Source organism: Amblyomma maculatum, chromosome 5 (assembly GCF_055883805.1).
Source record: "Amblyomma maculatum isolate TAMU_Amacu chromosome 5, ASM5588380v1, whole genome shotgun sequence".
Taxonomy (NCBI): Eukaryota; Metazoa; Arthropoda; class Arachnida; order Ixodida; family Ixodidae; genus Amblyomma; species Amblyomma maculatum.
In genome coordinates this window covers 37,367,335-37,378,067 of record NC_139348.1, presented here as the reverse complement: position 1 = coordinate 37,378,067, position 10,733 = coordinate 37,367,335, and the positions used below count along the sequence as shown (strand labels likewise).

The 10,733-nt window shown below is 43.6% G+C and overlaps 1 protein-coding gene across 1 annotated transcript; it reads right to left on the bottom strand.

The window, feature by feature from the left end:
• Positions 1-395: 395 nt before the first annotated feature.
• On the bottom strand, positions 396-9,911 carry LOC146188058 (inducible metalloproteinase inhibitor protein-like). The gene is made up of 3 exons (XM_084603621.1): positions 9,744-9,911; positions 6,988-7,233; positions 396-922 (listed from the first exon to the last, which is right to left on the bottom strand). Exons 1-3 carry the CDS (start codon positions 9,799-9,801, stop codon positions 720-722), a joined length of 507 nt encoding a protein of 168 aa, XP_084459747.1. The 5' UTR covers positions 9,802-9,911; the 3' UTR covers positions 396-719.
• Positions 9,912-10,733: the final 822 nt, after the last annotated feature.

Below are 10,733 nucleotides of genomic sequence, written 5' to 3'. Positions count from 1 at the left end.
TCATTGTTCATTATCGGGTCTGAAAATTGGCTCCCCAAGTAAATTTTTATATCTCCCGCTACATGAAAGTTGAAGCACCCAATGAAAACGCTCCCCTTCACTCTACACATCTCAGAACTTTTTTGAGCTTGTCTCTGTAAGGTGATGCTGATATCTGTTATAGACGTATATGTTATCAGTGATCCATTTCTTCTATAATCCGGCATTATGGATAGGGGCTAGAAAGCAGTGCAGATCAGTACACCGCATCTCGAGTGCGTTCATCAGAGGCAGCTAGCCCACTGCGTGAAAGTGAAATAGATCATTAAGTTGGCGTCCATTGGAGTGGCACATGGCTTAGGTCACAAAAGGGGCTGCGAGCTCCGCATATAACTGCCACTTGACTTGCTGTCCAGGCCAAAAATAATACAAAGAAAAAAGAACGAGGCATGTGAAGTACGATTTTCTACAGGAAATCGCTTGCTCGTTTTGTTTATTTTGCTTTCGCGGTACAAGAAATGCAAATATGGTTCATGTTTTTCCCTTTTCTAGTTTTCTCCGGAATGCGATAGACTGACTTCAGAAACTGTTAACCTTCTCGCCCGTCAGCAAGCTATTTTAAACCATAAAGCCTATCACATCTGCGAGATTACTGGGAAATCTAATGAGCGTATGCTTAAGATTAAGTTGGGTAGATATTATTGTTACACACCGCACGTACGGGTGGTACAGAGGCAGCGCTACTGCTGAGAAGGGCACTGGTTTTCGGTGACACAATCACCCTGAACGTTGCGGAAGAAACCATCGGAGCAGTGGCACCCCGTGCGGCAGTCTGCCCTGCATGGTTGGACGATGGTGCGCCTTTCGCATGTGGTCTCTGCACACATGCTGCTCAAGCATATTTTCCACTCTTCATTGAGACCGCACCGCGGTGCAGGAGCTCCTGCGATGATGGGGAGGAAAAGTACACAACATTGATAAGGACGCGAAACTGCACCGGTCTTTGTAAGCGCGTACGTAACTCATGCCGCGAGGTTTGATATCAGTCGACATGAAGGCTAGGCGCACCGAAGATACAAAGTCAGCTACATTGGAGAAGACGCAGAGGAGAACTGCAAAATAGCTTTGTCTTCCTGGGTACTCATTATAATGCATTCGTATTGCTCGGCACAGTGGTGTTCCCGCGTTAGTCATCTATCACATTCAGGGGCTGCCGTGGCCGGTACCTATCATGCATCGTTGGGTTCAGAAGCTGACCTAATATCCACTAAGCTGCTGTGGCGGATATAAGGGCTCACGAAGGTTTTATCATATCACGAAAACGGCAATATTCCGTCTTTCGGCAACAACAAGAAGCAGAGCTAAAAATTCGAAGTGAAAACGATAATGCGGGATGATTGTGTTAGGCAATGTCTGATTAGCTGTAGCAATATGTGCGAAAAAAAATATCGCGAAGCTAGTTTTATGACACAGTCGTGAGTGCGTTTATTTTTTCTAAGATCTTCCCCTTGTTTCTCAGTCTGCAATGGCGCAAATTCCTCCAATATACCCGGTTTTGTGCTGGCTGCATCCACATGGCCCCTGCGAACGTCTTACCTCGTCCGCCAACCTAACTTTCTGCAACACCCTGCTACACTTCCCTTCAATTGAAATGCAATTTGTTACCCTAAGCGAACATCGGTTCTCCTCTCTACGCACTACATGCCCTATCCATGCCCATTGCTTCTTGGTTTCCACTAGAATGTCTTGACTCGAGTTATCTATATGACCCACTCTGCGCGTTTCCTATATCCCAACGTTACACCTACCGTTTTCCGTTCCATAGCCCTCTGCGTTGTCCTCAACTTAAGCAGAACCCTTTTCGTTAGTGTCCACGTCTCAGCCGCATAGGTGAGTGTGCACACTTTCCTCTTGAACGATACCGGAAGCTGCTAGTCATAATCTGCGTTGTGTTTGCTAAATGCGCTCCATCCAAATCTGATTCTCCTTGTTATTTTCCTTTCAAGGTCCGGATCTGCGGTTGCTACCTGTTCTAAATAGACATATTCGCCCACTACTTCCAGTGTTTTGCTGCCTAACGTAAACTGCTGTTCCCTCCCGGGGCTGTTGAACATTACCTTAGTCTTCTGCATATTATTTTCAACCCACCTTTCTACTTTTCTTGTCTAGGTTATCGATCATTCTTTGCAGTTTATCTCTAGAGGTATTTAGCAAGGCAATCTCAACAGCAAATCACAGATTACTGAGGTATTCTTCATCTACACTTTCGCTGTTTCTATCACCTGGTTGGCGGCACGGATATGAACGATAGTAGAGTACTCTTTTCGATACCTGCTTGATCATTCACCTAATTACAGTCTGCTGTTCTGATACTATTAGTGAGAACCTCAGTAAATACTTTATACGTAACAGACAATAAACTGATTGGTCTGTAATTTTTAAGGTCTTTAGCGTTCCCTTTCTTATGAATTAAGACAATGTTTGCGTTCTTACATGATTCCGGTACCATCTATGACACCACGTGTACAGGATGGCCAGTTTTCCTAGCACAATATCCGCTCCATCCTTCAGCAAATTTGTAGTTATCTGATCGTTTCCAGCTGCTTTCTCCCTTTTCATAGATTCTAACGCTTTCTCAACCTCGTCCTTCGTCATAAACGACACGCTTGACTGATTTTCCTTCTCCCGATCTCAGTATGGTCCTGATTAATTTGGCTACAGTAGAGATTAGTATAGAACTCTTCTGCTATTTTGATTATCTTGCCCATATTCGTGATGACGTTGCCCTTCTTGTCCTTTAGCGCAGACACCTGGTTTATACCGATGCCTAATTTCTTCTTCACCGCTTTAAGCCTTCCCCCGTTCTTTACAGCATGCTCAATTCTCACCATGTTATACTTCCTTATATTGGCCACTTTACGCTTATTGACTAGCTTTGATATCTCTGATAATTCAATACTGGTCCTTTGGATTGGAAGCTTTCGCACGTTCGCATTTTTTAATCAAATATTTTGCCCCCTTAGACAGCTTACCGGTATACTCTCTAACTATGGTACCGCCTGCCTCTACAGCGAAATCAGTTAATGATATCCCAGAAATTATTGATCAATCATTCATCATAATCATCATCATCATGAGCCTGACTATACCACTGCAGGGCGAATGCCTCTCCCCTATTTCTCCAACTAACCCGGTTCTGTGCTAGCTGCATTCACTTGGCCCCTTCGAACTTCTCAACCTCATCCGCCTACTTAACTTTCTGCCGCCCCCTGCTGCGCTTTCCTTCCCTTGCAATCCAGTTTGTTACCCTACGCGACCATTGGTTATCCTCTCTTCGCACTACATGTCCTGCCAATACCCATTTCTTCTTAATTTCCACTAGAATGTCGGTAACTTGAGTTATTTCTCTCACCCACTTTGCACGCTTCCTATCTTTTATGTTACCCCTACTATTTTTTGTTCCATCGCCCTTTGCGTTTTCCTAATCTTAAGTAGAACCCTCTTGGTTAGCCTCTACGTTTCAGCCCCATAGGTCAGTACAAGTAAGATGCAACTTTTGTACACTTTCCTCTTGAGCGATACCGGTAAGCTGCTAGTCATAACCTGCGAGTGCTTGCCAAATTCGCTCCATCCCAATCTTTTTCTTCGTGTTATTTCTATCTAATGGTCCGGATCTGCGGTTACTACCTGTCCTAAGTAGACATATTCGCCTACTACTTCCAGTGCTTCGCTACCTAACGTAAACTGCTGTTCCTTCTTGAGGCTGTTGAATATTGCCTTAGTCTTCCGCATATTGAGTTTCAAGCCTACCTTTCTAATTTCCTTGTCTAGGTCATCAATCATTATTTGCAGTTTATCAACCGAGTTACCAAGGCAATGTCATCAGAAAATCGCAGATAGCTGAGGTATTCTCCATCTACCCTTATCCCTAACTGCTCCCATTCCAAGTCTCTGAATACTTCCTGTAAGCAAGCTATGAGTAATACTGGGGAGATCGTGTCTCCTTGCCTAACACCTTTCTTTATGGGAATTTTGTTACTTTCTTTATGCAGAACTATGGTTGCTCTATATATCTTCCAGCACTTTCACGTACGGCTCGTCTACCCCCTGATTTCGCAATGCCTGCATCACCGCCGAGGTTCATACTGAGTCAAATTCTCTTTCGAAATCGATGAATGCTATGTATAAGTGCTGGTTATATTCCGAGAAGTTTCCTATCACCTGGTTGATGGTATGGATATGATCGATAGTACAGTACCGTTTGCGAAAACCTGCTTGATCCTTTGCTTAATTGCAGTCTAAGATTGTCCTGATTGTTGATTGTTTCTAGGCTAATGTCGTCATCCTCGTTTAGAGCTGAATATCTATTCTGTAGCGGGATCCTGCTCTTCTGCCCTCCACCTCACCGCTAATTCATTTATGGACTTCTTTCTTGCTAATCAATTCCGTTCCCTCTTCAGGTTTGGACTAATTCGAGACCTTACCATCTTGCGGTTACTGCATCTCACTTTCTCGATTACCTCTACATCCTGAGTAATGGTAGGGTTAGAACAAAGTATGAAATCAATTTTATTTTAGTCTCCCCTTTAGAATTTTTCCATGTCAACTTGCGTTTCTTCCGTTTGTTGAAGAAGGTATTCATGATTATAAAAGTATTACTCTGCAAACTAAAGTAGTAATTCACCCCTGCTATTTCTGGAAATAATGCCTTAGGCCCCCACTGCCTAACTCCTGCCTGCTTTTTTCCTACATTGGCATTGAATTCGCTCATTAGTGCAGTATACTGCGTCTCTCCTTTCCGCATTACCGATTATACATCTTCGTGAAAGCTTTCTACTGTCTGGCCATGATGACTACATGTAGGTGCGTAGGTCTGTACAACCTTCAGTTTATACCGCTTATTAAGCTTAATTACAATGCCTGCCGCCTTCTCATTACTGCTGTAGAATTCATCTATAATACCAACTATATACCTATTGACAAGGAAACCTACTTCTAGTTTCTTGGCTCTCCGGTAAACCTCGATAGCACAGTACATGCCCGCCCTTCAGTACAGTGTATGAGCCATTCACCCTGTTAACCAAACTAAGCCCTATGATATCCCATTTCACACCCTCTAGTTCCTCTAACAGCACTGCTAAATTAGTCTCGCTAGCTGGGGTTCTAGCAATACACTTTGCCAGGGTCAGTTTCCAATGGCGGCATGTGCAGCCGAGCTAGAGATTCTTAGCACCCCCCGCGGCGTTTTAGGTCTGACCACCGCCGTGGTCAATTGCCCAGCACCCACTGGTGACTGAGGGTCGGGGTTTTTGTAGGACTAATCACGGGAGGTTGCGGCCAATTGCTGCACCAGGGTGGCTACCTCCTGTTTTGGTGAGGGAGGGCGGTGCGGGAGGTGCTCACTTGCATCAAGTCGCGCCCCAAACAAGTTTATATAACTACATCAAGGGGCAAAACTTTCATTTTTTGATCATGTGGATAATTGTGTGGAACCGGGATTCGAACGACGGTCCTCTTGCATGCACCTCTATGCCACCGCTGCTTCTCATGTTAAGTATTTACTCCTTGATCACAAATCTAATCCATCTCGGTGGGTTTCCCTAAAACTGGGTCTGACTAATATAGTCCTTACTTCGGGTTGTTCGCCAAATCGCGCTCTCAGCTTGTCATCTGCGGTGGTAGCCTACGCGGTTATCTCAGTCAGAAAAGCGACTACGTCTTGATAAACGCTGCGTGATAAGCCTCTGCGAACATGATAAGCTTTGTCTGGCAACCTTATAGGTCTAAGCAAGTGAATGCTTAGACCTATAAGGTTAACTAAACTAAAACTGTAACCGGTAACTAAAAATGATGTGCCACTATCAAGGCGATCGTAAAAGTTAGTGTTTGCCAAGAACGTATTGAAAGTGGTCGTCGGCCGTGTTCGGACAATTTTACGAAATATTTGCTATTTTGTAATAAGGGAGTAATTACTCATTGCATCCACCCAAGCGCAGCCATATGGCTACAAAGGAAAGCTATACAGCTTCCTCAGAAACTGTACAGCTTCCCCTATTACAAATCTACTCCACCTTGGGGGATTCCTCTAAATATTCGCCCAATTTGCTATTTTCATTATCACTCCGATGAAATCAATGCAGTTCTTTGACATCAGATGCGCGGCAACCAATTATGGGCGGAAGTCGCTTCGCAGTATTAAGGAGAATCTATGACATTTGGGACTTACTCCAGCAGTACACTCTTTATCTGTTTCCACGTGCGTGTCAGAATGTTCAGTTATAAGTGGAACTTCATTTATATGAGTGGAAGTTCCACTTATAATGGCGATGTTTTTGGCAAGTACGTGGAACCAGATTAAGAGCGTAGGAACTGTGTTCATGCCTTTGACATCGACATGGGTTCTCCCGTATTGCGTCTGCTAGGATAGCAGCGCCAGGCAGCCAACTCTCGTATGATGTTAAAAAATATCGATGACACAAGCTCCGCCTTTAAGGGTATGATGCGATAGCGTAGGATACCACCCCACATATAGAGCCCCGCTTTAACTAAGCTGTGCAAACGTGCCTTCGTGGCCTGGGGGCAAGGTGAATACAAGTGTCCTGGCAGTCTGCTTCTGATATCACCCTCCCATATCAAAGGAAATCGCGAGTTGGTAGCTGCCACCCGAGGTAACATCAGGCAACCCCACTTTCGTAAATACTTTGTAATGACTTTCGTAAAGTTCCTAATACGTTCTTTATTAAACCAAAACCCGACGACGCTAGAACAATAAAGGAATTCAAGGCCAAAACTTATTGACTACGACTGTGCCACGCGAGTTAGTAATGCCACCATGATTGTGCATGGTGCTTTAAGCCATTAACTGCTATTAGAATTGACCACTAGGTGATTTGTTAGTACGTGGTGTAGGCTGGGTGGTCACGTATTGCGGGACAGTATGTTAAAGCAGTAAATGGTAACAACAGCCTTTTTCTTTTTTTTTTTGTTTCGTCTTCTGGTGCAACGTACCTGGACGACTCGGTCCAGGTGGGCACTGGCTCCGCGGTACACAGTCACTTTCTCCATCCCTGTAGAATCCTTCGGAGCAAAAGCAACCGTAATTGCAATTGCCTGTGCATTCAGGCCCTACAGCAAGTTTCCAGCACGTGACGTCGGCACAGCTGACAGTGGCGCACGGCTTCCATTCCTGATTGGTGCCACATGGATCAGAAATGTTCGAAAACTTGAACAGTGTCTGGGCCTTGACGCGTGCACCTGTCAGGAAATTGATGCACATGAATGTCGTGAAGCGGGGCTTGAGTTGTCCGAACTAGTCCAAACAGCTTACACATGCTCATTTAAACTTAAGGTAACTTGAATTTGCTCATGATTTCCAACTTCCCTTCAGAACATATTCGAGGAGGCGTGGGGCAGGACGGCCAGAATCGTGGCGCTCTGTCCGAAGTTCAGAAAACATTGATTTCTAACACATTGGTTTTATGGTTTAGGAAGTTTAACTTCCCAAAGCGACTCAGGCTATGAGAAGGGCCGTAGTGGAGGGCTCCGGAATTTATGTCCACCTGGTGTTGTTTAACGTGCCCTGGCATAGCACAGCACACGGGTGCTAATAAATGTTTTTCCCCACCACACCTTCCTTTTCGCCTGCATGAAAAAGCGGCCCCCGCGTCCGTGAGTGCAGACGTCCAGCGCTGACTATTACACAGGGAAGATAATATAAACCGACAAAAGTTAATATTGATAGCTGAAATAAAAAAGGTTTTGAGAAGAACTGAGAGCAATAATTGAGAGAAATTGAGGCACCAATGACAAATTCTCTGCACCCAAGCAGAATCGGATGATGCGCAACGTCGGGATCTGGTTGCTTTGATACGTGAAACCGCACAGCAGGTGACTTAAGACTGCTTAGACTTTCTGGTAAATGCGCAGAAGACAAGAAAGAAATGTTTGGTAGTAAAAATTCGCAATTTTATCCTTATTCGTACCTTCCAAACTAATTGTATCAAAGGGCAACAATCTAACAAAGTTACTTCCGGGCTCAGTACCGCCCACACCTTATTTTGTTCTTCTTGAGAGAAACCATATGACGACTAAACAAGTAAATATTTCTCAATTTGACTGGACCAGGTTCTATAAAGTTGCAGAATTAAAACAAAGTAGAAAGAAAACGAAGGTTCGACTATTGTCGTGTCAGTAGCGCCAACGATCATTATTTAATTTCAAGGATGCATGCGTATTTATTATTGTAGACAAGAAGTATTTTCTGTTTCGAGAAATAATATACCCCAACGAAGGGCCGATATGAACAAGAAAAAATTGTTGGGGTCTTGGATTGGCCCACATTCCGTAAATGAATTGACCTGTGCTTATCGGGAGCAACACTTACATGACAACGCGATTTAGTGATATACGCATATGCAATTACGAGTGCAAGTATGCACTTTAGAAGAATAATTAAGAGATGGGCGAATGAACCGCTTATTAAATCTAGGCGGAACACTTCAAAAAGTGTTCTTTTACTGAGGTCTCTGTCATTCCTTTCCTGCAATGTATGCTTTCTCACAGAATTTTCATCTAATACTGAGCTTAGAGAGAATTTCCTGTCAGCTTTCAGGAGGCACTGCGAACGGATTTCATTTACAATAATATTACTACCTGATTGAATACTAGGTAAATTACAGCACTTATTCGAAAACATTGGTAGAACTCGGGCGGCTTAGGCTTTATGTTAATCTTATCAGAAACAAATACGAAACCGGTTTCCTATCATGGCTTCAATTGCACATTTGCACAGTGAAGAACTGGAACGTTTTCCGCGCTCCATTCCGCACCCCACTGGCAATTACGGTACTCATTGCTGGAACACTTGTCGCATGCTTCAAGATCAAATATTTATTGAGCGTTTATACAGCGAGTAAGCCTCATATTTATTTTTTTTATTTCCAAAACATTGGTTGTCGATCTAGGCGAGTAATTCGAATTTGGAAGCCATGTTGAGCTCTCCAGGACTACGTTGTTGTTTTGAAATCTATGCACGCGATACGATTTCGCGAAAGTTATTTGCAAGCGCTCGTTCTTTGACCATTGTGAGACGTTGAGCGGACGACACAATGCTCTAAATTTGATTGGTGACTACCTCCTTTTCTTACACGGAGCCTGAGATGATACTGAGAACTAGCGAACTGCAAAGCTCCACGCAACAACAAGAGCAGCAAAACCAAAAACCCAATTTATTGCAAAAGCGGCATGTGGCTAATTCTTTCACATTAGTTTTCAGATTTTAGAAGAAAAGTAACCGTAACACTGAAGAGTAACACTGATTTAAAGTGAAACATAGAAATATAGCATAACTTCCCACATCTTTAACTTTATGATTAACAGGTTTAGAATATAAGTCGGAGTTTTGATCACGGTGCGGAGAATCGCTTTGTCTTTTTTACGTTTTATAATAAAATACCAGCGCGAGAGTTCTATTTCATGGTTGCTTAGTCTATATATGATACACTGCATGTACAGCACATCGCGTAATTTGACTAATTTAATTGTGCTGAATATTCGGAAATTTTTAATGAACACATAAATTGCGAGCTTTGACTTGAAACAATTAGGGTAAGAAAAATTAACTTTTATCGTTAATCCTTCTCACCTCCGATCACCAAAATTATTTATTCACATTATACTACACACACGTTTGGTTCCCGGCTTAAAGTCCCGAACTACACTACACTGGAGAACTGCCGACCGTTTGCACGGTAATACTTTCTCACCCTGTTGGTCGGCGCAGAACACGATCGAAGCTGCTAGCATAGCCAAGGAGCATTTCATCTTTAGAAGTTCGACGCAGTCACGCGCTCCTTAATATGAAAACAAGGCTACAGAAACAGCAGTCGGTCGTTTGTATCCTTAGCCTCACTCGGGTCATAGCCTTCACCAAAGTCTTCTACCGATTCGGAAAGAAGCAAGCTGTCTTTATCTCATTCTTCCCGGACTTCGGCAGCGCTGATATGAACGGAAGTGGCCCGTATCTTTCGAAATACACCCGCGTCACGTGGCGGCACTCAGACTGTCTGGCGTTCAGCCATGCGTTTCTTTGCACCGTTCGCATTCTGTTCTTTCAATTTTATAGACTAGTGATATATTTTTTTTCCTCGTTTACGCCTGATATCAAAATCGCTTTCACTCATCCCCACCTCTCGAGCAGAATTAATCAAGGGTCAATGGTATGGAACGAAAGAACCTGATCATACCATCCAGTGATCAAGTTAGCAACCAAGAGCAGCGGCACAGTGCGACCTACCGGTAGAGAGAAAATTTTGAAAATAAAGTGCCGATTTGTATTTTTCACGCAAAACTATGCCTGAAGGCAACTCATGGTACAAAATATTGTTCTGAAATATAATTACTAGGCTTTATGCCCTTCGCGTGCTGTAGCTAGAAGAGCATGTTGGCTTGTTTCCTCCTGACAACTTTACTATCAGATGATTTATTTTATATGTACAGGGTCGTCATCTTCTAGCTATAACACGGTCGCTGCTTTCAAAGCAACATTGCGCCCGACGCAGGCACATATCGATGCAAAGCGATGCAAGCACAGAAGGACCCGGGCGTGTTGCTTCACATGGCCTGCCACTAAGCTATATTTCTTGGCCGAGCCGGACGCAATGACGCTTTGAAAGCAGTGACCGTGTTATAGCTAGAAGTGGACGAGGCTGTACATTTAATCATTTTTACATTTTCATAGTTATTCCTCCGTCATG